We start from the raw sequence: 26,973 nt of genomic DNA, 5'->3' as shown, positions 1-26,973 counted from the left end.
GGACGGAGTGGACAGGAGGATCGGACATTCAAGGTCATGCTTGGCTATATAGTGAGTTTGAAGACAGCCTGGGCTACATAGACAGTGTGTGTGTGTGTGTGTGTGTGTGTGTGTATTTTAAACATAAGCTGGCTGTACAGAGGTGGCTCACACCTTTAATCTCAGCCCTTGGGAGGCAAAGGCAGGAGGATCTTTGAGTTTGAGGCCAGCCTGGTCTACAAAGTAAGTTCTAGGACAGCCAGGGCTACACAGGGAAACCCTGTCTCATATGAGTGAGTGAGAGAGAGAGAGAGAGAGAGAGAGACAGACAGAGAGACAGAGACACAGAGACACAGAGACAGAGAGACAGAGAGAAACAGAGACAGAGACACATAAGCCATGTCATGTTGGCCACTAAGAATAGGAGCTCAAATACAGCATGTCCTTTATAAACATTAGCCACCACCGCCATTTGTATCCCCAAATTTATTTCTTGATAGTTGTCTAAAGAACAAAAAGAAAACCTAGCAGATCAGCTTGAGTCGCCCTTGAAGAGCCCAACCCTGGCAGAATATGAATTCACGATTTCTATTAAATGTCATATAGATCTTAATTTTGAAGCTATAAAACTGAGCTATAAAAACACCTAGGAAAGCCGCTGGACTCCTTCCTTCTTAAATGGAGAAATAACCAGATTGTTGAGGTAATGAGAAATCAATGCTGAGCCGGTTCGGGAAGCTTCCTTCAAATTGAAATTTTCCAGAGGTGAAGTGTACAAAACCAGAGATTATTCTGTCCCGACAGTGAAATGTGCTTAGTCATCAACTTTTTAGATAAAAAAAATAATAGATATAGGCATAAGTATGGAATATAAATATAGAGATATATTATCTAGATATATATAGAGAGATAGATATACCTCTACATTAGCTATATGGTGAGATTGCATATAGACATAGAGATAGAAAGATGGAGATATGCATATAGATACAGACATAGATATAGACATGGAGAGATATGTAAAGGTAGATGCTTCAGTTGGATCTCCTTGTAAGATCCCCAAACAAATGCTCCATACTGCTTAGTTTTTGTCACCTGGGAAGAGGGAACCTCAATAAAGGAACTGTTTCCATCCGATTGTCTTGTGGGCATCCCTGGGAAGAATTTTCTTAGTTTTTGTTCGATGTGGGGGAGCGGGGCCCACTATGAGCGGTGCCACTCCTGGGCAAGGCTGTCATGGGTTGTATAAGAAAGCAGGCTGAGCAAGCCAGCAAGCAGAGCTCCTGCTCCTGCTCCTACTCCAGTAACTGCCCTGAATTCCTCAGTGATGGAACTGTGACCTGGATGCGTAAGGCACACAAAACCTTTTCCTTCCCAAGTTGCTTTTGGCCATGGCATTTACCACAGCAATAGAACACTAATACAACCCCTTCCTTACAGAGTCTTTTCTATGCTCCTGTCACAGGGGTGAGTGTAAGACTTTTTACCACTCACTGTCAAAGAACAAAGGCTTAGGGGCGGGTGCTGTCTCAGGTGCTGAAGAACCAGAGCCGGCAGAGGCCCAAATCCTGAAAGTGAGCGGGCACCAAATCTCCATTTCCCACTAGCAGGCTGTCACTTTGAAGGGTTGAGCCCTCTAAAGGGTACCTGAGGAGAAGGTTGGAGCCAGGAAAGTGCCAACAAAGAAAGAGATAAAGGCTGGGCACCCTGGACTGCACGGCTGTCTCCAAGGATGAACTTGAACTTCTCCTGAGTTCTAGATTTGTAGTTACGTACTGCCATGTCCAGTTTCAGGCAATGCTGGTGCTTGAACTCAGAGCTTCATGCACTCTGCCAGCTGAGCCTCATCCCAGCATCTAAAATGGCCACGTTCTTCAGTCTCCACACCCAGGCTTGATGTATGATCCACAGGTTTCCCTCGTCCTCGCCCTCATCTCTTACATGGTGCCTGGACAAATTCAACTTTCATAGTCCGCAAAACAAGACCCCCCTTCTTTGCTGACCATCCACTGAGCCCCAGACTCTGGCCAAGGTTTCTGGCCATGCACCCCACCCCCTTGCACAGGCCCCAATCTCCCAATCTCTCTGAGCACTTCAGTCTTTTATTTCCAGCCCTACATTGGAAAACCAGGTTTCTTTATGTTCTCAATTAAGGAATAACAGTTAACGCAGAATGAGTAACTATATTTAGCTTGACTTCAAAGAGCATTTATGCTTACGCATTATTTATGTGCTATGCACTGCATATACATATTTTAACTCCCAAAGCCGGTGGTCTGACAGGACAGTTCTTCTTAATAAATGAAGTGCTGGTTCTCATACATATTTGAATGCATATTTGAAATTGCTCTAGCTGCCCCTGCATCCGAGTCTAAGTTCTGTGGTTGATTAAAGCCAATGCCAGCCTGGAGTTCCTTAAAGCTTGCGTTATTTGTTTTTAAAGCAACATATCCCAGCATACACTGGGTACGTGTGACATCCGTGTCTCGCGCACTATTTCGGAGTGTGAAGAATCGCAGCTCTCCCCACACAGAACTAGGAAGGGCTGCTGTTCTAAACATCCGTCGGTAAAGCCAACGTGAAGACGGTGGGTCCAGACACATCTGCGAGTAAAGTTCTAAGTTCTGCAGTGACAGGGATGGGAGGTTTGGGCTGCCTCTGTGACTCAGGGACTAAGACTCACCTGAGAGGACCTGAACATGAGAGAGGCAGGGTGCTGTGCCCCCAGCCCCCAGAATACACTGTGTCACAAGGCATCAGGTAGCTAGAAGACCTTTTCTTCTACTCCACCCTGCCCCCAGACAACAACTTCGGAGAAGACTAGCCAGCAAAGTCCTTGTGCGTTAGTTTTTGTTTTGTTTGTTTGTTTGTTTGTTTGTGGGGTTAGTTTTGGTTTTGTTTTAGATAAGATCTCATGTAGGCTAGTCTTGAACTAGCTATATAACAGAGGTTGACCTTAAACTTCCGATCCTCCTAAAAATCCTCATAAAAATGGCCTGAATGTTCTATGACAGACAGGTTTACACCACCATGCCTGGTTTATACATGCCAAGCGAACGTTCAGCCGGCTGAGCTAAAATCCTCGGGTCAGAAGTACCCTGGAAGTCTAGATGCTGCGTGTCCCTCCAGGGTGAGAAAAGAAGTCACTGAGTACGTTGGACGGCTCTACCTCCACCAGGAGCGGGGAGGCTTAGAAGAACCCCGAATTCATGAGCTTTCTTCACATAGTCAGAACTCACACCAATGAGGCAAACACAGGGGAAAGGACTCTCTTTACCTGAGGGTTTGAAAACAGCAGTCCCGTGACTCCGTGCTCTACCACAGCCGAGTTCCCAGGGATGTTCCTGGCTAGCACGGGAACTTCCAAATCCATTGCCTGCGAAGATGGGAGGAATGAGGATGAAGGTAGCATCTGAGAACCAGGCAAGGGGGCCGGAAGAAGATGGCTTAGGTGGCAAAGGGCTTGCTCTGCAAGCATCAGGACCTGAGTCCAGTCTCCTGGAACTCTCATAAAATAGATAAATAAATAAATAACCAGGCATGGTGGTGCATACCTATAATCTCAATTCTGGGGGTGCGGTGGCAGGGACCAAACCAGGGGGACCCCTGGAACTTACTGGCCAGCCAGTCCAGCCTATTTGTCAGGCTCCAGGTTGTGAAAGACCCTCTCTCAAAAACCTAAGGTGGTTGGGTTGGGGCTGGAGAGATGGCTCAGAGGTTAAGCGTGCTCGCTGCTCTTACCTAGGATTAGAGTTTGGTTGCCGACAGTACCCAAGCTGAATGACAGTTCACAATCACTGGTGACTCAAGATCCAGGGGCTCCAGCGCCCTTTCCAGGCCACCAGGGACACCCCCACACATGTGTACAATCCCCCACACAGACACCCACGAGCGTCTATCATTTAAAATAAAAAATAAATCTCTTTTTAAAAAAAAATGGCAAACTCTGAGAAGAGCTAAGCTCTGAGAATCTGCGAACACTTTGGGAAGTTGGTCCTGACAGAGCCGGAGCTGGCACAGCCCCGCGCTAGACGGTGTTTGGAAATAGGCCTGCTCGAGTTCAGAGTAAATGCACAGAGCAGGCAGGGAAAGACAGAGGAGGGGCAGAGCCCGGCACTGGGGGACAGACACACAAAATGCCAGGACATGAGACATACAGCTTCCCTTTTCCAAAACGGACTCACCTGGCCTCCCTAGACTAGATCAAGCTCCTCTTGTGGGGTGGGCAGACCTTCTCCTTCATGCTCTCTAATATACCTGTGGCCCAGCCCCCGACCCTTAATAGAGCTGCCTGGGGTGGGGGCGTGGGGAGGTGACACAAACTTTCTCCTTGCTTTAGCTGTCCTGGACCTCACTCTGCAGACCAGGGTGGCCTCGAACTCATAGATTCACCTGCCTGTGCCTCCAGTGTGCTGGGATTAAAGGTGTGTGCTATATACTACACCTGGCTGAACCAGTCTTTATCTTCCAATGGCATGAGGAACACAGCTGCTGGAACCTGCACCCCATAAAAAGAGAACAGCCAGGCTTTAGGGATGCTCAGCTCACCTGCAGGGTGTGGAGATTGCAGCCAGGCAGTCCTGAGTCAGACTATCTCTATTATCTCTATCTCTATTATCTCGAAGAAGGATTTGCTGCGACTTTGTGGCATGGGTGACCATTCTGACTGATCACTGCTAGTATGGGAGAACGTCTTGATCTGAAGGTGTCCCTACAAACTCACAGAACTGAGCGGAGAGTGGCTTGGGTGAGGTTGGCCAGTGGCCGGCTGGCAGTGTATTTCGTCTATGCAAAGACCACCCAGCCCCTTGCAAAATTCCTTACAGCTTCCACATCCCAAATGCATGCCCTTAGCAAGTCTTTCTAGTTCTGACACTTGAAAAATAGCTTTGGCTTGCTTTTCAAAAGAATAAGGAATGGTCCTGTCCCGTGCCCCCACATAAAATCAATCTCTCTCTATCTCACCGCCCACCCCCCATACTTTGGCACCAAAATGGCACAAGCATTTTAAAACTCTCTTACAGGGTCCTTCAAGGTTTTCCAATCACTAGAGCTAGCGTGACTGGCTATAGTCAAGCACGCTCCTGCTCGCTCTTAGCTTTAGATCTTCCACCCTTCTCCCACCAAGGTCCCAAAACCTAACCCAGAGGTCTGGTCTGCATGTTGGCTACATCTCCGTTGGTGGTCCAAACAGGAAAACTGGGAATATGAAGACAGCCCTTTATACCCTTTGTGTATGGGGGGGCGGGGGGGGGGGGGAGTATGTGCGGATGTGTAGAAGACAAAGGAAAACTTGGCGTGGCCGTCCTCAGAAACCGCCCACCTTGTTTTGTTTTGTTTTGGTTTTTGAGACAGGGTCTCCCGCTGGCCTCTATTAGGCTGAGTGTCCAGCCAGCCCCAGGGGTATACCTGTCTCCCCAAGCCTTCTCCATCCCCGGGATTACACTCACAAAGCAACCATGCCTGGCTTTTCCCGTGGGTCCTGGGCATTGGACTCAGCACAGCAAGCTCTGAACTAACTGAGCCATCTCTCCATCTCCCTCCTTTAAGGTAATTCTACTGGGCGGGGGCTTGAGGGGGTGTTAGTATTGCAAATCCATGGTATGCTTGAGTGGGAAAGGCCTGGCGGGCTTTTAGCAATAATCACCGGGTTACTGTGCATCTGGCTGACATTTGCTCTTGACACGTTTTTTTTTTTCTGCGAAAAGCGTGTATTTTAGCCAACGGTCATTTGTACTTGCCTGCTCCCGAAAGCAGATTCGGAAAGGTCAAAAGTTCACTTCCTGGCCCAGTGGATGGGCGTGTGTTCCGCGATTAACACGCTGGCCATCTGAAGGGATTCTGAAGAGACACGCTGACCACTCCCCCTAAAATCAACTTCTTTCAGAGCCGGTCTCGCAAAGGTTATTTTGCCTTCTCAAAGGAAGGCCACAGCGACGACGCTTCAAGAGCATCGGAATTGCTAGCAGCTGCCTTTCCTAGGAGGCCAGCCGAGTGCCACAGCAGTTACGACACAGAGAAAGCAGGGTGTGCTGCTCAGAAAACCATTCAGCAAACTTCAGGCCCTTGGCCTTTTCTTAAGAAATAGGAGCAGAGAGGGGAATGTGTATGGAAGAACAATTGGGCACCTTCTCTACTCTGGTTTAAAAGTTAGTTTCTGGGGGCGACAAACCACCCCAGTGGCTGGGGCTGAGCACCCGACCAAGGCTGACAGTTATCACAGAACACAGGCTTCTTTGCCGGACACAAAGATGACACAAGATCGTGTCATGCACTTCTAGAGCAATTGATGCAAATTCATACTTGCTCCAAGGTATCTAGACGCCCTCATCTGGTATCCACCGGCAACTGCACTCACTTGTATGTACGACCACACAGACACACGTGTATATATATATATACGTGTCACTTAAAATTTTTAAATAAATCCTTTTTAAAAATTGGAGAAGAGAAAGAATGGTACCACATCCTGGGCATTCGAGCTGCAGTTACCTCCAAGATGGCAGCTGACATGCCCTCGGAGACGGAGCTGTTGACCAGCGCAAAGCAGCTCTTCACCACTGCATGCAGATCTTCCTGGCACATCTCTCGGATCAGCCGCACCCCTGCAGCCCTGAAGAGGACAGAGCAGAGGTAGCGCAGCTGTTTCAGCCCTGTTCACAGCCCCACTCATTTTTTTTTTCTTCTTTTTTGGTTTTTCGAGACAGGGTTTCTCTGTGTAGCTCTGGCTGTCCTGGAACTCACTTTGTAGACCAGGCTGGCCTCGAACTCAGAAATCCTCCTGCCTCTGCCTCCCGAGTGCTGGGATTAAAGGCGTGCACCACCACGCCCAGCTCAGCCCCACTCAATTTTATAAACAATTAAGACCCAACTTGTATATCAAGTGAAACTGGGTCCCTTATTATTGGCAGAAAAAAAAAAATGCAATTTAGACAGATACACTGATCAGTATTTCCAAAGAGACTATAGCAGTCTGCACCGTCATCAGCTAAATACAAGGACGCCCCTTCATCCTTCCAAATCTTTGTTAAGATTTATTTATGTGTATCAGGGTTTGACCGAATGCATGTGTGTGTACCACGTGACTGCATTACACACAGAGGCCAGAAGACGGCATCCCATCCAGATGCCCTGGAACTGGAATTACAAGTGATTGTGAGCCATCCTGTGGGTGCAGGGAATTGAACCTGGGTCCTCTGCAAGAGCAGTCAATGCTCTTAACCAACTGAGCCATTTCTCCAGTCCCCAAATCTTTGTTATTTTAAATAATTGCATTTTTTCCCAGTGTCATTAGTAAAAAAAAATAAAAAACAAAAAACAAAAACAACCCTATCATCTTCAAGACCTCTTCACTAAATCAGGTATGGAGGCGTGCACCTAGGGCCCAGTCACATAGAGGCTTCTGATTCCAGGCCAGCCTGGGATCTGCAGCAAGACCCTTAGCCGAAACCAAGTGCTTCGCTCTGGCCTTTCCCCAGATGACTAAGGAGATAGAGTGTCTTACACTTTGAGTGAGTCCATTTATTGGCCTCTACCCCGTAACCCAAAGCATGACCTTGGGAGGTCACAGGGAACATTATAGGAGGCTGCACTTTCAACCCTGCTTAGAGCAGAATCAGAGGTCAGTAAGCTGGGGCTCCTTGAACTGCTCACTCTGCCACACAGAATTCCCAGTGTGCAAGATGCTGTCGACCTGCAGGTGCCCCTGCCCGTCATTCTTACCTCCTCACCCGCTCTTTCACTTCCCTTGTAAACACTGGATCTACCTGGAAAAAGGAGGGACAAGAAACCCTTAAAAGTGGCACATGGCTCAGCAGGTACAGGCCCTTGCCTCAAAAGCCTGAGGACCTAGACATGATCCCAGAAACTCACGGGGTTGAAGGTGATAACTGACTCCTAACTGCATTGTCCTCTGCCTTCACATATGCACCATGACGTGTGTACACACACACACACACACACACACACACACACACACACACAATTTTTTTAAATCCAATTATGCAGGTGGGACTGAATGGTAGAGCAACTAACTATCGTGCACACAGCCCTAAGTCCAGTTCCTACCACTCTATAAACCAGGTGTGATAATGGAAAGCCGGTGTCCTCAACACATGCAAGAAAGCAAAAGGACAGTGAGTTCAAGACCATCTTCCACTGTGTGGCAAACTCCAAACCAGCCCGGGATATTTGAAAGACTTTGTCTGGGGCTGGGGCAAGCCTTACCTAAATCTAAGTCTTCAGCACACGAATCCTAACAGGATCAAAGCCCACCCAGTAGTTCTGAAAGGAAGAATATACAAGAAAGAGACGAACAGCCCAAGTCCAGCCCTTACACAAGGAAGATAAGAAAAGACAAGTGGGCAGGGTCTGTGTGTGACATCCTCTCTGAACGTAGAGCCCAGGGAAACCCAAGGGCTTCAAAGGATAGTGGAGAGTGCCTACTGACAGGACAATTTAACTGTCCAATCCTTCGGGGAAAGGCTTGCTTTCTTAAACAATGCAGATGGAATTCGTCATAAAAAGCAATCAAGGGAACGAGTGGGAAGCCTTCATCAAAGCAGCCCATGGAACTGAGGTTTGCTTTCAGGAGCCCTCTCAGAAGTACAGTTTTAAAAGCAAGGGCACGCCCCTAGGCTGATGAATTATAAAACGTGTTTATCCATGTGAGTATTATTCAGACACAAAGAGAAAGGACTACATTGTGCAGTAGCAGACTCCAGAAAACATTCTCCTAGGCTAGGCTTGGAGGTGCACACCTGTGATACAGGACTGGGGGTGGAGGCAAGTGGGTTAGAAGTTCAAGGTCATGCTCCATACAGAGTTCAAGGTCAGTTCCCTTCCCTGAGGCAGAAGACTCATCAATCTCCTTGCAACTCACCACAAACTCTTCCCTGAGTCATCCAACAGGCTACACCCAACTGACTAACTCCCGTCAGATTGGCCCCTCCGCCTCCCACCTGGCCACTATTATCAGCCGTGAATACGATTTTCAAACAGTTGAAAAAAAAAAAAGCATTCTTCAGCACAAAACTCTAGTGTCACCAAGATAAAGATGGCTCAGTGGGTAAAGGTGCTTGCCATCAAGCCTGACCTGAGGTGAAAATCCAGGACTCACATGCACCATGGCACACCTGCCTCCTCCAAAAAAAAGAAGTCAATAATAATGTAATTAAAAAAAAAATAGGGGCCAGGAATGGTGACATTCACCTTTTTTTTTTAATTAGATATTTTTTCTATTTACATTTCAAATGTTCTCCCCTTTCCTGGTTTCCCCTCCAAAAACCCCCTATCCCCTCCCTGCTTCCCCTGCTCCCCAACCCACCCATTCCTGTTTCCAGGCCCTGGCATTCCCCTAACTGGGGCATCGAACCTTCACAGAACCAAGGGCCTCTCCTCCCATTGATGACTGCCTAAGCCATCCTCTGCTACATATGCAGCTAGAGCCATGAGTCCCACCACGTGTGCTCTTTGGTTGGTGGTTTAGTCCCAGGGAGCTCTGGGGGTACTGGTTAGTTCATATTGTTGTTCCTCCTAGGGGGGCTGCAAACCCCTTCAGCTCCTTGGGGACTGTGACATTTACCTTCAATCCCAATATCTGAGAGGCAAAGGCAAGTGGATCTCTTGTAAGAATGAGGCTTGCCTGGTCTATGTAGGGAGTCATCCAGACATGCACAATAAGATCATGATTCACATAGAAAAAAGAAAAAGAAAAAAGAAAGAAAGAAAAGAAAAGAAAACTTATTTCAGGAGGAATGAAGAAAGAAAGCTCAATGACATTTGCATGCACACACACAAATGAAAATATAAATACATCTTTAAAACTTTTTTTTTTTTTTAAGCCCAGACCTTGCTTCAAAGACACAGCAAGGTTGTGAACCCAGCTCAGGGATTCGGGATGCTAGCAGCCCCTCCTGACTATGGCTCCAGCCAGGCTGCAAGGAAAGTAGCTTCAATTCCTGTTCTCATTTACACGGTGCCAATAGCCATCATGAATTACAAGCACGCTGGCTAGCTGAAAGCAAATGCCGGAACAGCTCGCTTTATAATGCCAGGTGATATAATGCCTTTGTCTAGAAACACTGTTTCGCTTTCTTCTGACAGGAAGCACTGTGTGGTGGGCCTTGAATCTTTCCAACTGTTAGGATGCCTGCTTAAGGACTGATGGTGTTACATTTACTGACAGCCCTGGGGCCACTATGTGCCTGGAAATTGGTGGGGTTATATTATATCAAACATGAATGCATAAGAATTTGCAATTATCCCTAGGAAGATCTGTGCAGAGAAGAGCTCATAGCTATGAACAACAAATTGCTACTGTTTTAGCTGTTTATAATTAATACTCAGTGGCCACCTAAGCCAGAAAAACATGTGCTAAGCCCTTTAAAACCATTTACTTAGTTCTAGCAACAATGTCATTACTGAACGCTTCTATACAGGAGGACTCAAAGAGGTTGTGTAACTTCACCAGAGTCCCAGAGCAGGAAAACGATTGGGCCAGTGTTCTAGTCTGGGCAGACTGGAAGCCAAGTTCTCTTGGTTCTGTTTAGTTTCATCAGATAGCTCTCCTACAAAGCTCAAGGAACAGAGGCTGGAGAGATGGCCCAGTTGGTAAAGTGTTTGCCTTGTAAGCATGAAGACCTGAGTTCAATCCCCAGACACCACATTTTAAGAAAATCTAGGTGTCAGGGATGGAGAGATAGCTCCGTGGTTAATTAATAGTACTAACTGCTCTTGCAGAGGACCAGGTTCCCAATATCCATGCTGGCCAACTCAAAACCATCATTTGTAACTGCAGTTCCATGGGATCTGATACCATCTGCTGGCCTCCAGGAGCCCCTATACTCAAGTGGTGAATAATATTATATACATACATACATACATACATACATACATACATACATACACACACACACACATATATAGGGTATATGTAGGTATATGAACACACACATTATAATCAGGCACACACATACATGCAAAAGAAATAATTTAAATAAAGAATTACGGTACATGCTCATATTTCTAGCTGGGGGGAAAGGAGTGGAGGACACTTGACCTTCCTGGAGAGTAAGCATAGTAGCCAAGTCTGTGAACCCCAGGACAACGACAGACCCTTTCTCAAAACGACAACAAAAAAGGTAGATGGTCCCCCACAGGAAACTGCACCCATCCGCAGTGAGCCCATGAGCACGTGCACACACAGGCACACATAGACATATCCGTGTGCACACACGCGCATGCAGCCTATAAAAACCCATGAAGTTCCTGCCACTTTCCTCACTGTTCTCCCTCTGGCCAACCTGCATCCCAGTCTCCAGGAGTCATCCTCCTCTAGGATGCAGCCAGTGTCCTATCTCTAAAATGCTTTCACTCCCCCTGACAGTCCTGGCCAGAAGCCACAACTCCCCACACCAAACTATCCTGCCTGCTACCTGCCACGCCCAGGGTCACTATCTCTTTCCGCTCTGCCTCTCTTTCCGCTGCACCTCGGTCTCCTTCCCTGGCTCCCACGCAGTGACTAGAACAGTCCTGTGCACGAGAACCCCCTTTTGACTTCCCACTCCTGAGGCCTCATGCTCAAATTATTAAGCAACCAGATGCCAGCACAACCCTAGCCTATTACAATGTGAAAGTCAGCCCTCCAGGGAAAGCTCCCTTCTGGGCTGGCAAGATGGCTCAATGGGCAAAGGTGGTTATCACCAAGCACAATGACCTAAGCTTGTTCCCGGGGATACACCACCCCCCAACCTGAGACACTATAGGAGAGAACCTATACCTGCAAGTTGTCCTTTGATCTCTAGACACATGCATCATGTCATGCACGTGCATGCATGTGTGTGCGCGCACACACACAAATATTTAAAAAGGGAAAGCCTTTCCTTCTACATGTTAATTTTCACCTTAAAATTTTTTACATGGGTTTGTTTCTGCCAGCCCAGTCCTCTTTTTGTCTTTATTAGCATGCGCTGGCTCTCAAGATGAACTGTCTGGGGAAAGATAATTTGTCAAGGATACAAGTTGTGTTCCGAGACGGCTAGAATGCAAAGCTGGGGACATAGCTAAGGAGTGAAAAACAAGTCTTAAGATGAAACTACAATCGACGCCGGCTTTCTCTGGGTTTACTTTCCACATCGGTTCACTTTCAAATCTCTTAGTGAAGCCGAGTGTAACAAAACACAAGATAAAGAGGAAAGGAGGAGTGGATGTTTTTATTTAATGAAATTTTTAAAGGAGGGTGGGGAGGAAAGCTTTGAAAGCAGCAAGAGAAGAATTCTCATTTCCTCCTTCCAAGCTTGTTTATTTCCTAACAAAAGATATTGTTTCAACTCGAAGGCTTAGGGGAAATAATCTTTGCTATTAAGAAGTTGCTGGGGGAAGTCATTAGGCTGTCATGCCCAAAGCAAGCGTTCCCTCGCCTCCAGCACGCCTCATCAAAGAGCTCGGGAAGGTGCCATACAAGATGCCCTGTGAGTGGGAACACTTCTCTCAAACAGAGAAACTGAGAGATCAAAGGAGCATCCATTGGAAACCCACGCTGAATTCAGAGCATCCTGCAGCTAGAACAGGATCCCGGCAGTCAGAGCGGGAAGGGAACATCGGCTTTAATAGTCCCTTATGCTTCCTGTATTCCCAGGACACTCCCCCAAGGACAGGAAGAGTTCGCTTTCATTAGTACTGGACCAGGAAGAAGGGTACTACTGTCTTAATCATTCCTATTTTGCAGACGTGGAAACTGAGGCACGTGGTTAAGTCAAGAGCAGTCAGGTAACTATCATCAAAGTCAATGAAGGGCATGTCACCCTTCAGACAAGCCATATGACCTAGCTTTTCTCACAACACAGAGGCAGGTCTGGCCCAGAGACGGGGCAGAGTTAACTGACCGGCCATCAGGTCATGGTAGTGAGACCACGGCAGGCACCAGGCACCCATGTGCTGCATATCCATAGTACAGGTCAAACATTCATGTACATAAAATAAATCTTGAAAACAACATGTGTGTATTACATAGACAGTTTGGGATTCTGTTGTTGTGGCCATTGCCATGCAACCCCGCGTCTCAGCCCACCAGCTCCTGGCTCATCCTCACTTCTCCCCACTGAACAGGGTCTGGTGAGTGGCCTCACAGAACGGTCCTCTCTCCCTATTAAAGGACACCCTGACACCCTCTTCCTGAACCTGGAACAACAGCAGGTCTTAGAAGCAAAGTGGGAGGGACTCTTTTTTTTTTTTTTTTTTTAAATCTTAGGCGCCCAGCCTTGAGTGACCCTTGTCCCAGTGAGCTGTCTCATGCTTATTCCCAATGATTTCCTCGTTGAGCTCTTAAGATGAGGCATGTCAGTGAGCCTACAGTGTCTTCACCAGAGTCTGACCCATAAATGGGATTCCTGGAAGGTGGCAGAGGTAGTTGCTGCTGAACGCCGCAGTGATTCCACAGTAACTGCTAGACTGCTTCACTGGTCATGATCTAGCCAAGTTGATACAATTTTGCAACAAGCCTTAGGATGTGACCTGGAAAAGCGAAGTAAGCCTGCTGAGCGTCCATCCCTCTTTACACCATAAGTGCTATTTGAGACTCGGGCTCTGCAGAGAGCAAGAAATGGACTAGAAGAAAGTGCGCTCATATCAGGATCCAGACAGGAAGATATGGGAGGGTAAGGGTCGGTATTAATGCACTGTATGCTTTGGCCATTAAAAGAAGAATTTTAATGTGTCCTGACATGTGGACACTTGGCAAACCCACCTCATCAGTACACGAGTCCCTGATACTGCAGCAAATACTCAAAGTCAAGTACAAAGTGGCTTAAGTCTCCTCCTGTTCCAGACTTCAGAACAAGGATAAACTGAGCACTTGGGCGTGAGCATTACAGACGTGGAGAGGTTTGGGAATGGTAAAGAATGAGTTTGTATTGAGAGGTCAGAAGAGCGTATCTGAGGACCCGGACCTGAGCCAGAAACATCACTGAGGAATCTCATCTCAAGAGGAGCAACAACCGTACAAGCCTTGGGAGGGAGAGCCACTGACCTGCCTCCATCTGACGGGCATGTGGACAAGTCTGTGGGACATTTTCTTGATTGTCGATTGATGTGGATAGGGCCCAGCCCACTGTGGGCGGCGTCATCCCTTAGGTGGGTGGTCCTGGGTTGTATAAGAAAACTAACTGAGCAAGCCCGGAAGCAGCAAGCAGCGTTCCTCCATGGCCCCTGCTTCAGTTTCTGCACCATTAGAGTTCCTGCCCTGGCTTCCCTTCGTGATGGACTGTAAGTCAAATGAACCCTTTCCCTGTCTAAGCTGATTTTAATGATGGTGAACATCCCAGGGGCAGAAAACAAACAAGGGCTGGAGTCAGAGAGCTGCATCTTGCTGGCCATGTTGTTTATTTGTCCTTTGGTTTTGTTTTTTTTTTTTTTGGGGGGGGGGGGTTGGTGGTAGGATTGTGGAAGGATTTGATAGTTTGGGGCTGAAGGAGCCATTGAGTACTGCTGGTTTGCTGTTGTGGGAGGTTGGAGGAGAATGCCGAGAGCGGCATACATGATGGAGACCCGGCTCACTGGTACCTGAGGAGAGGTTGAGAGTCTCTCAGAAACACTAGCAGGACCATTCCTTCCTGTGAGGTTTTGAAATTGCAAGTCTCTGGTTCCTGATTCTCTGGGACAGAAAAGTCAGCTGCGATTTATTTAGGAGACACTAACACCTTCTAGAAGGTGGGGTCGGCACTCAGAAGCTGTGGTCCAGGAGGCCGAGGCTTCGAGGTTCAAGCTGGCAGTCAAACTTAGGTGTAAACCGTGGTCCTGGGAGGGTGGGACTTAGAACAACCTGTGGCGGGGCTGGAGTCCCTTCAGAGAGGTTAGAAGATCATTGGTGGAGGTATATCGCCTCAGCTCTAACAGAGGCTTTAGGCTTGAAGGGGTCATGGAGAGAATCTGAGCCTTGATGCCATGAGGCAGGGCCAGAATCCCTGAAACAGCATTCCTCAACCTGTGGGTCGTGACCCTGGGGGGCGGGGGTGGCATCAAATGACTCTTTCATGGGGGTCCCTTATAACCATTGGAAAACACAGATATTTACATTATGGTTCACAACCGTTGCAAAATTACAGTTACGAAGTGGCCATGAAAATAATGTCATGGCTCGGGGTCACCACAGCATGAGGAACTGTGTTAATGGGTCACAGCGTTTGGAAGGAAGATAAAAACAGCCCTAAAACAGAGGCCAGAAAGAAAAGGTACAGCCTCAGTTGCAGTGGCGGTCTCGGGACTGTAGAGTTGGGGGGGGGGGAGTTCGGGGGGGGGGGGAGAGAAGGGAGAGAGGAGAGGGGGAGAGGGGAAATGGAAAGAGGGGGAGAAGGGAAGAGAGGAGAGGGGAGAAGGGGAAATGGGGAGAAGGGAGAGGGGGGTTGGAGAGAGAGGAGAGAGGGAGAGGCAGAGGCTAGGCAGTGAGAGAAACCACTGGTAAGGGTTGAAGCCTTCCAGAATATTGAAGATGCCAGACAATAGTGACCACTCAGGGACAGTGGCAGGTGTTGGGTGGAGCTCACCCAAGTATGCAGGACAGTGACAGAACCTAGAGCTGGGTCTGCCTACGTGTCTTAGAGCCTGCTTCACGAGGGTCCCAGATGTTGGACAATGAACTGTTTACAATGAACAGTGTTGGGGATTGGTTCTGCCCTGCTCGGATGCTAACTGAGCCCTGGTTCTTCCCGCCTAAAAATGACAAGTGTGTAACTTATTTGGAACTTGGTAGGAAGCCACAGCTAAGAAGCTTCGCTATTTTAAAGAGACTTTGAAATTTTAAAGTATTGGAATTTTTTACTTAAGACCACGGGGTTTCTAATGTTTGTTGTATTATGCACTCTGTCATGAGAGTAACTCGAGATCCCGTGTTGCTGTGGGTGGCCTCTGACACGGTTGCACAGTTTTTGTATGTGTGTATAAAGTATATTTCAAATCCTTTTTATATGTCTGGCTGCATGCATATCGCGGGACAACATTTGGGAATTGGTTCTCTCCTTCCCTGATGTGGATCCGGGGGATTGAACTTGAGCCATCAGGCTAAGCAGCAAGCACCTTTACCCACTGAGCCGTTTTACCAGCCCCTCCCCTCTTAGTTTGTCTTTATTATCATCTTCTTGCCTCATTCTGAGAGGTAGACACGATTATTCCCAAAGTCTGGGAGAATGCAAAGAACAGCTGTGCATGCTGGGAAGGTCCACAGGGAACTAAAATAAGACAAATAGATGAGAGTCTGAGAAACGATATCAAGCAATCCCTGGGGGGGGGGGGGGGGGGCGGCAGGGGATGCTTCTGAGGGAGTGAGTGAACGTGAGGCTAGCCACTCAATGAATGCAATATTGGAGAATCTGTTTCCTTCAGATCGAAGCATTTCCTCCTGGGTGGAGGCTTAGGGGAGACACAAGCTAGCCACTCTACTCACTGGGCCTCCTGAGGTCGCAGAAGCAGTTGCTGGCGAGGAGGGCACCCTTCAGTAGAGCTGGGGGCAAGTTGGGCAGGGAGCTTTAGGGATGTATCATCATCCAGGCTCGGGGATAGGGGGTTTGATGATGCATTTAGCTGCCTTTGAGTCCTCCCCGCTCCTGTCACCAATAATCTCATTGGTTCACCAAGACGGACTTGTACACATTAGTTTTCTCGGTCTCTGTCAGGGTGTCCATTAGCAAACACTCCCACCTTGCCTATTACCCATCTGGCCAAACAAAGCAGTGGGGGGGGGGGGCTCATCCTGCACAGATGAGAATTCTACTCAGCAGATGACGTAACTGTCTCAGCTCACCCAGGGCACTGCTTTGATGTACTGTCACTTGGGTGTCCTACAAACTTAGCAGGGAGTCGGGGAGGTAAGAGGCCAGGATTAGGGCATTAGCAGGCTAGGTGTCCCCCTGAGATGAGCTTCCTGGTTCATAGGTGGTGGCCTCTTGCTGGGTCCACACACAATGAATAAAGGCAAGGCAAGGTGGCTCCCTGGGGCTCCTTTTATATGGGCCCTGATCACATTGATGAGGGCGCCCTCCATCCCCTGGGTCCGGGCATCTCACAGAGGCCTTATCTCATTACATTACCAAAAAGAATTTCAGTAGCCGTGTTTAGAAGGAACAGATACACAGTGGAAAGCCTAGAACAGAAGCCACAGGAAGAGAGCCATGCGGCTAGGAGCACAGAGTACACTTGGTTTTCCAAACTTCTCTGGGGCAAACAAAAGGCCACATTCATGAGGAGGGCTAGGAGATAGGCAGATGTCTGCTCCCCATGCGTCTTGCAAGAGTCAAAACAGGGCCGAGAGGGTAAGTTTCCTGGCTAGAGCTACCAAATGTCAAACTTGGTGGTGTGTGTGTGTGTGTGTGTGTGTGTGTGTGTGTGTGTGTGTGTGTGTGTGTATGTGTGCCGGTGCCCAACAGCACAAGGTCCCTAAACAGCAGCCAGCAGCATGATCTGACTCTGGGTTCAGGATCACTTCTGCATCCACAGTTTGAAACATTTTGGACCATTCATAGAGTTTGACTTATGCAGTGACTTAGAAAAACTTTGTCTTTTATATTTTAAAATAAGTTCCTCTTCATATGACCCACTGGCTTTCCCATAAGAAGTAGCTAATTATCCTTTGCAGTCATAAATTAGTTTGAATTAATTGTAATCTTTACAGTAAATCAGCCATATAAGAGATCAACAGATATAATCTTTAACTTTGGCCTGTTTTCTTTCTTTCTTTCTTTCTTTCTTTCTTTCTTTCTTTCTTTCTTTCTTTCTTTCTTTCTGTCTGTCTGTCTGTCTCTCTGTCTTTCTCTCTCTCTCTCTCTCCCCCCTCTCTCCCTCCCTCTTTCTTTCCCCCTCCCTTCCCCTCTCCCTCTCTCGCTCCCTCCCTCTACCTCCCCCCTTCTGTGTGTGTGTGTGTGTGTGTGCGGGCGCACACACACACATGTCACCCACATGATTTTGGGAACTGAATCCAAGGCCTTGCACATTCAACTTTGGGGAGTGCTCTACCACTGAGATATGATTCAGATGGTTTTCTTTCTTTCTCTCATTTTTTAAATTTTTTTTTATTTTTATTTATTTATTTATTTATTTTTGATTTTTCAAGACAGGGTTTCTCTGTGTAGCCCTGGCTGTCCTGGAACTCATTCTGTAGACCAGGCTGGCCTCGAACTCAGAAATCTGCCTGCCTCTGCCTCCCAAGTGCTGGGATTGAAGGCATGTGCCATCACTGCCTGGCTGATTTTCATTTTTTAAACATATTTTACATGTAAACATGTTTTGCATGCATAAATGCATGCGCACCACATGTGTGCATTGCCTGAAGAGCCAGATGAAGGCACTGGACCCCTTGAAGCTGGAGTTACAAATGGTTGTGAGCTGCCATTTGGGTGCAGGGAACCAAAGCCAAGTCCTTTGGAATAGTAGCTCGTGCTTTTAACAGGTGAGCCATCTCTCCAGCTCCATACTTTTCTTTATGTTTTTGTTTTTCATACTTTTCATTTTTTAAAAAAGGTAAATTATTAGCCAAAGGAGATAGCTTGTCATTAGAGGTGCTTACCACCATGCCTGACACCTGAGTTCAATCCTTGGGATCTACACAGGAGAAAGACTCCTGAAGGTTATTCTCTGACCTCTGTGTGTGTGGTATGATACATGAATACCCCCCCACACACACACACATACAGCACAAATAAATAATAGCATCTAATTAAAAAAAAAAAAGCAAACTTACTTCAGTTTCTTAAAGAAAAAAAATGCCTAGACATGTAGAAGAGGAACATAAACCAGTTATAGAAAATGTGTCGACAGAAGAGATGCTGGAGAGATGCCTCTGCAGTTGGAATATATACTACTCTTTACAAAGAACATGAATTCCATTCTAATCACCCACATTGGGCACCAGACAACTGCTTGTGAATCTGGGTATAGAAGGACACTGCCCTCTGCTGGCCACAATGGGAAACACACACACACACACACACACACACACACACAACTTGAGAAAACAAAGTCAGAGCTGGGCGTGGTGGTACACGCCTTTAATCCCAGCACTTGGGAGGCAGAGGCAGGCGGATTTCTGAGTTCGAGGCCAGCCTGGTCTACAATGTGAGTGCCAGGACAGCCAGGGCTATACAGAGAAACCCTGTTTCGAAAAACCAAAAAAAAAAGAAAAGAAAAAAAGAAAAAGAAAACAAAGTCAATGGGCTGGAGAGATGGCTCAGTGGTTAAGAGCACTGACTACTCTTCTGAAGGTCCTGAGTTCAAATCCCAGCAACCACATAGTGCCTCACAACCCTCCGTAATGAGATCTGATGCCCTCTTCTTAGTGTTTGAAGACAGTTATAGTGTACTTACATTTAGTAAATAAATAAATAAATAAATAAATGAATAAATCTTAGGAACAAACAAAAACAAAGTCAAGAGGAAAAAAAACAGCTATCAGATAGGCATTCACAGCCCATGAACTCACCTCAGGACCTACGATCACCATGTAAACATTGGGTGTTTCTTGATGCCATTCTTGGGAAGGAAAAGGAAAAAAATAAGAAGAAGAAGAAGAAAAAGGACTTAGAATGGAGCTCCCATGGCTTTCAAGACACAGCTGGGAAAACAATTCAGCTTAACTACAAATGACTCCACTTTGAGTTTTGTCTTCTTAGTTCATTAAGCATTCATTCAGTCTATCCAGAATCAATTTCATTTATTTAGAACACCTATGTGTCACTGTATGCTTTTACATAAAGAACTCTTTCTTTTTGGACTGAAGCAATGGCTCGGTGGTTAAAAGCACTTGCTGCCCTTGCAGAGGATCAGAACTTAGTTCCCAACAACCACATGGCAGCTCACAATTGCCTGTAACTCTAATTCTGGGGGATCTGATGACCCCTTCTGGCATCCACAGGTACTGCATACACATATAACACTGTCAGACAAACACATAAAATAACAATAAATGGATCTTTATAAAAAGTGGTAAGATTTTTTTAATTAATTTAGGCTCATAATTATTTCTAATTTGTCTGACATCCTTCACACGTGAAGCTGCAAGTCTACACAGAGATATTAATCCTGTAAGTTACCAAATGGATACTGGCTGTGTCCAAAGTGATCATCTAGGAACAGTCTGCTTATATGCAATAAGCAAAGCGGGTGGGGGCTAAAGTCCCACTGGGCATGAAAGCTCACACTGTAACTCCTACACTTGGGATGCTGAGGCAGAAGGATTGAGAGTTGGAGGCCAGTACGAACAGAAAGCCAAGGCACATCTCTACTTGCGAGTCCCCCACCTCGAGGAGGGCGTAACACATACCTGAGAATGCATCCACAAGGTACAGAGGATCCTTCACCGGTCTGAGTCCACAGATTATAAGGAATATGTACAGGTTGTCAGCGCTTTGGTCAATCTCTGCAACATAAGATCGCGGGACACTTTCGTGGGCATGGAGGATATGGCTAAGTTACCCGGCAGCAGTGGCGGCATTGAGGCAAGCAGACCAGAGGTCAGCAGCCCACGCTGGCCTTCCCGCCCCTAGTGTGATCTCTAAATGCCTTGTCGCACACATTAGATTACATAGGTCTGAGCTTCATTCTAGCTATGAAATGCAAGGTCTCTGCCATAGAGGGGGAAGGATGGGGATGGGGGTACGGGGGCAGGGGGTGGGGGTGGGGGGCTGATCCAGCTACTACTGAGAGGAATCAGCAGGCCCAGGAAGGACTTGGGCAGTTTTAGTTGAAGCAACTAGAAAAGAGGCTTTGTGGATGGATGACTGGGGAATTCACAGATGCGTGGTAGGTATGAGCATATGTCCCTGGGAATCGGAAACGCACACATACGTCTCCCAGTCCTGTTGTTTTTTTCTGCGTTTGCCAGTTGGATTTGTCAACTTTACCTCCGAAAACTGTAACAGTTCTAAAAGTAGACATGTATGTTTATGGAGTAGTTTTTTTTTTTTTTTCTCTTTCTCGTTTATTTGTGTTTTCTTTCTTGTGGGTAGTACACGAAATAGTGTCTCTTATAATAGTCCAGGCTGGCCTCAAACTTGCCTTGAATTTCTGATTCTCCTGACTCCACCTCCCAAGTGCACTACAGGGAGATACCACCATTCCCAATTCATGCAGGGCTGGGATCGAACCCAGGGCTCCCTGCATGCTAGACAAGCACTCTACCAGCTGAGTTATCTGTATAGCTTTTTAAAAAAACAACAGAGAGGAAAACTGGCTGGGGACATGGCTCAGCAGTTAAGAGCACTGGCGGTCCTAGCAGAGGACCCAGGTTCAATTCCCAGTACCCACATAGTAGCTCCCAACCATGTGTAACTCTAGTTTCAGAGATGTGATGCCCTCTTCAGGCCTCTGTGGATACATACAGACAAAACAGCCATACACAATAATAATAGTGATGATAATAATAATAATAATAATAATAATAAATACAAGCTGGACATGGTGGTGCATGCCTTTAATCCCAGCATTTGGGAGGCAGAGGCAGGCAGATTTCTGAGTTCTAGGCCAGCCTGGTCTACAGAGTGAGTTCCAGGACAGCTAGGGCCATACAGAGAAACCCTGTCTTGAAAAAACAAAAAACAAAAAACAAAAAAACCAAACCAAAACAAAAAAAACAAAAAAAAAAAAAAAAAAAAAGAAAAAGAAAAAGAAAAAGAAAAAGAAAAGAAAAGAAAAGAAAAGAAAAAGCCAGGGCTATACAAAGAAACTTTGTCTTGGAAAACCAAAATAATAACAATAATAATAATACAGAGAAGGCTTAGGAGTGCCATATCTATAAAGCAAGACAGCAGTGGGCACCAGTCTTGGGACTCTTTTTTTGTTTTGTTTTGGTTTGGTTTGGTTTGGTTTGGTTTTTGTGACTCTTCTTATGACTGGTGAAGCTGAAAACCCCTGACCACTAGAGAGAGAGTGGGAACTTTCCTGGCCAACAAAACGCAGGGAAAGTAGCTATATATGACCTATAAGCCTTGGTTGTGAAAGGCCTTGTTACTCCTTGGTCATCTGGCCACACAACCTTCTTAGAAAAAAAAAATGTCTTGATAAAGAGACTCATCCTGGCAGAGTGAGGTCCCAGCCCTGAGGTGAGCATTCTGGGAACAGCATTAGCAGGCCTGGAACAAGCAGGGGGTGCCTGGTTAAGCCACAAAACCACAACAGCTCACGCCCACAGGAATCGTGAGAAACAGCCACAGTTGTCTGAGGTCTTGAGGTGTTTTATGGCAACTGTTATATAATTGATGGAATAGCAGCTGTTAATAGACCCAGCACAAAAGCTAGCCTAAACTGTCAGCATTTACAGCCTGTGTAATTGGCCGTAAAAGCAAGTACATGCAAGGTTGTCTTTTCCAGGATGGGCACTTGTCCATATATTTTTTTTCTGAGCTTACTTAAGTCTTGAGAATAAAAGTGGCATACTGCATGTGTCATACATGTGCATGAGGGACATTGTGATGGTTTATATACACCTGGCCCAGGGAGCGGCACTATAAGAAGGTGTGGCCCTGTTGGAGTAGGTGTGTCACTGTGGGCATGGGCTTTTAAACCCTCACCCTAGCTATCTGGAAGTCAGTATTCTGCTAGCAGTCTTCAGATGAAGATGTAGAACTCTCAGCTCCTCCTGCACCAGGCCTGCCTGGATGCTGCCATGCTCCTGCCTTGATGATAATGGACTGAACCTCTGAATCTGTAAGCCAGCCCCAATTAAATGTTGTCCTTTATAAGGACACGGTGTCTGTGTCAGCAGTAAAACCTTAAGACAGACATGGTCAGCACAGATAATAGAATAACGAGAGTGACACTGGACAGAATCACACTGACAGTGAAGAGTGACAGCCTTGTCCTAGGAAAGCCTTAAGCACAATCACAGGAGCTGGGGGTGTATCTCAGTGGTAAGGTGCTTGCCTGAATATCTTGGTTTGGTCCCCAGTACTACCCACACACTCAACTCACACACACACACACACACACACACACACACACACACTTCTAAGCCAGGTGTGATGGCATATACATTCAGTCTTAGTAATTAGTAGGCTAAGTCAGAAGGATAGCATCAAGGTTGGGGCCGGATGGGCTACACAGGGAGTTCAGGACCAGCATGTACAATACAACAAAAACCTGGCTAGGAAAGAAGGAAGGAAGGGAGGGAGGGAGGGAGGGAGGGAGGGAGGGAGGGAGGGAGGGAGGGAAGCGGGAGCTGGAGCTGGAGCGGGAGCAGGAGGGGGAGGGGGAGGGGGAGGGGGAGGGGAAGGGGAGAAGGAAAAAAGAGAAATAAAAAAAGGAAGAAAATAAAGAAAATTCCAGGTGAATATGATAAAGATATTTATATGTTGGGGCAGGAGAAAGGGTGTGACGGTTAAGAGAGATTACTACCTTGGCACAGGACCTAAGTTTAGTTACAAGCACCCATGTGGTGGCTCTCAAGGGTCCGCAACTCCAGCTCCAGAGGCACTCAATGCCCCCTGCTGCCCGCTTTGAGCATTGCACCCAAATGCTCATACCCACACACACATACATAATTAAAAATTTAATAAAATCTTCAAAATAAAACATTATATACGCGTGTGAAAATATGTATCTTATGCATAATGAATGTAAATATAAAGTGGCCACGGTGTCTGAATTAACCTTTGACAATATCGCTAGGTTGCATTGAGAGTTCTATATGCCCTCCCCAATATTTTGAATCTCGTGAACTAGCCTCAGCAGGCAAACCTTAGTGAGTGCATATTTGACTAAAGTCGGAGCCGGAAGCTACAGATGTGGTCTCAAGGTCGGAGAATTGGAATTCAGGCACCGGAATCCAAGGTCAGGAGTCAAGCGATTGTCTTTAATAAATGATAAGCTCTCCTCCTTAATAAAATCTAAGGGGAAGGAAGGGTCAAAATGAGAAGGCAGCCTAAGCCTTCGTTCCCAGAGATGAGCGGCTAATGTTGGATCTGATCCTCAGACTGTACATCTGCTGGGGATGGACATCAAAACTACCTTCCCAGACTTGCGTATTAATTTCAAAGGGAATACAATTCTGTACACGGGAAAAGCAGAGAGGAGGCTGCTTGGCTAAAGCAGGAGGCTGCAGGCCCCCACACAGGACCTGCATATTCACATGCCCAACCCACATGCCACCCACATACACCGCACACCGCCACATAGATGTATGTAGAGCATACTTAGGTATAAGAGTCTGTGTACTCAAAAATTACCGTCAGCAACAGGACAATCCAACCAAGTCCAGAGCAAGACACAACACCAGTCTACTCACACCCTTGATAAAGGGAGATGCACTAAATCCATGAGAGGAAGAAGAGTTAAGACAGACAGTGGGAGAGCCGTGAGTACCCCCAAGGTGGGAAATTGGCCTCATTGAATAGGGAGAAAAATATAAATATGTGATCCAAATGCTGCACCAAGATACCATTCCAGAAACTCACACAATTACTTGGGGAGACCTAGCACCTGGTAAAGCAACTGTCCTGTGCCCCTGTGTGACATGGTGCTGAGGACACACCCACCTTCTTGCTTACCTGGGTCACCTGCTTTAAACAACTGCTTGAACATCTATTTGGCCCAGTTAGTGGGTTACCGCACCTGTTGCCACTAGGGAAACCTAGCCTGGTGTCTCCTGGGACCCGGATGGTTTGGAACGACAGCCCTGGGAAGAGACCGGTCCATGGTCCTCAGCTCCAATTTCTGCAGGATGCTACCTATCACTCGCAAGGAAGATATGCATCATAGTGCAGCTGAGAAGCCATGATGGCTGAGTGTCACACGCAGCAGTCACACACAATGAAAAACACACTCCAGGGGCTGGAGAGACTCCAATGGTTAAAGGCTGCTTCTGCAGAAAACATGGAACCAGTCCCACACTGCAGCATACAGCCACCTGAAACTCCTTGTTCTTGGATCTGATAGCCTCTTCTGTGGGCACCAGGCATGGATATGCTACCATACTCACACACAGAAAAACATACACATGTAAATAAATAAATAGCCTTAAAGTGCTCTCTCAGGCTGGAGAGATGGCTCAGCGGTTAAGAGCACTGACTACTCTTCCGAAGGTCCTGAGTTCAAATCCCAGCAACCACATGGTGGCTCACAACCATCTGCAATGAGATCTGACACGCTCTTCTGGTGTACTGAAAACAGCTATGGTGTACTTATTTATAATAATACATAAATCTTTGGGCCAGAGCGAGCAGGGACAGAGCAGGTGGGGTTGGCTGGAGTGAGCCGGATTGACCGGAACAAGCAGAGGTCCTGAATTTAATTCCCAGCAACTACATGAAGGCTCACAACTCTCTGTACAGCTACAGTGTACTCATATACATAAAATAAATAAATCAATCTTAAAAAAAAAACAAAACAAAACTAGGAACTACTTAAAATTTTTTACTTATTAAAAAAATTAAGTGATCTCTCTCTCTCCCTCCCTCCCTCCCTCCCTCCCTCCCTCCCTCCCTCCCTCCCTCCCGATTTCAGGTGGCTGGTGATAGACTACCTCACCCTTGAAACAGGATTCCTACAGACAATCTTGTTCAACCTTGCTCTTTGGTCATGGTGGGAGAACCTGTCTTGCTTTGTCCAGGCAACTCTGAAAGGCAGGGGCTACAGAAAGGAAATCTGAGCTATGGGTTGCAATTTTTTCTGCCCTTTTTCCCCTGAGGGAAATAGTCTGCCCCCTCACTGTGTGTACCAATAAACACAATGACCTGTATTGAAAGGTTAGAATCCTGTCTCCTCCTGTCTCTTTAAGCTGCCTCAGAAATCTACAAAATGGGACTAGGGAACAATTTGTAGAGGTCTTGTCTAGCTTGGAGGAAGCCCTCGATTCACTGGCCAGCAAGTGATAATAAACCAGAGGTGATGATACTTGCTCACAATGTTAGCAACTTGGGGTGGAGGCAGGGGGATTAGAAGTTCAAGGTCATTCTTAGCTACACAGCAAATGCAGGGCTGTCCTGGGCTACAGGAGACCCTCTCTCCAAAATAAGTAATTTAAATGAAAATCAGTAAAATAGAAATGCACACTTCAAACTGACGACGTATAAGGCACCCTGATATTTCCTATTCAACTTTTTAAAGTGCTCACTCCCCCCAACTCTCTAAATTGATTTTGAGCCTCCTGACCCAGAAGACCCTAGAGGGAGAGACGGAGTTAATCCTATATCCATTGTGCTGTTCAAATCTTCGTGCTGGGCTGGAGATTAAATGTAATGAGAATTCAGGAAACTAAATTAGAGGAATGACAGACAGGGGCATCCCATGCCTCGTCTTCTTCTAGAAAAAGAAAGAAAGAAAATTCAAAGAAAAACCTGGCACAGCCTGCCCATAGATAGAAGGCTTATTTTCAGACAGATGAACGCTCAGAAAACCCTGCCAGAGAGCCAAGGGCTAGAGACCGGCATACTAGGGATTGGGTGCTGTCTAGTATGTGGGGTTCTCCATCTGTGAGTCGCAACCCCTTTGATAGCCCTCAATCTCCAAACATATTTATAATACGATCCATAGCAATAAAAGCAATTACAGTTATGAAGTAACAATGTAAATGACTTTATAGTTGGCGGGACACCACACCATGAGGTCTATATTAAATAGTTGCAGGATTGGGAAGATTAAGATCCACTGCTGTGTGACCTGGCCAGCACCCTCCAGCCCTTGGTGGCGTATGGAAAAGTGTTGCGTTTGTTCTTTGTTCTTAAAAGGGTAACCGCAAGAGATGGGCCTGCCAAGGCCTGGGTAAAGCGCATGCTACCTAAAGCTTGAGTGACTGATCCTCACTGGTAAATCAAAACGTGTGCCTACAGCCTGCCCGTGCCCTCACCGTGCCCTCATAAGGTTAGGCTGAGTGTGGGTGTGAGCCCAGCAGGTGTGTTGTAGAAATTATTTAAATCTGACCTGGGGGTTCTACCCTATTTTTATATCATTTAGTTCCCGGATGAAAGACACACACAGCCTTTATATTTATAATAAGCTGTAATTAGCACAAGAGCTAAATAG

At 46.7% G+C, this 26,973-nt stretch overlaps 1 protein-coding gene across 7 annotated transcripts in view; it reads right to left on the bottom strand.

Annotated features, from left to right (window-relative positions):
* The window catches only part of Glt1d1 (glycosyltransferase 1 domain containing 1), a 77,305-nt gene that overhangs the window by 11,793 nt on the left and 38,539 nt on the right, over nucleotides 1-26,973 (bottom strand). For 3 of the 7 annotated variants that reach the window (XM_030254573.1, XM_006504311.3, NM_177005.4), the window contains 5 exons: nucleotides 20,282-20,377; nucleotides 19,442-19,491; nucleotides 7,702-7,745; nucleotides 6,472-6,592; nucleotides 3,257-3,355 (listed from right to left, as the gene is read on the bottom strand). In XM_030254573.1, the coding sequence (XP_030110433.1) occupies nucleotides 3,257-3,355; nucleotides 6,472-6,592; nucleotides 7,702-7,745; nucleotides 19,442-19,491; nucleotides 20,282-20,377 (410 nt within the window). Of the gene's footprint in view, nucleotides 1-3,256; nucleotides 3,356-5,720; nucleotides 5,847-6,471; nucleotides 6,593-7,701; nucleotides 7,746-9,562; nucleotides 9,628-19,441; nucleotides 19,492-20,281; nucleotides 20,378-26,973 lie in introns of those variants that run through there. The other 4 variants (XM_006504309.4, XR_377057.2, XM_006504310.3 and 1 more) reach the window with 4 other exon arrangements.

Source organism: Mus musculus, chromosome 5, assembly GCF_000001635.26.
Source record: "Mus musculus strain C57BL/6J chromosome 5, GRCm38.p6 C57BL/6J".
NCBI lineage: Eukaryota > Metazoa > Chordata > Mammalia > Rodentia > Muridae > Mus > Mus musculus.
The sequence above is the reverse complement of the archived record's forward strand: the minus strand, read 5'-3'. Positions and strand labels throughout refer to the sequence as shown.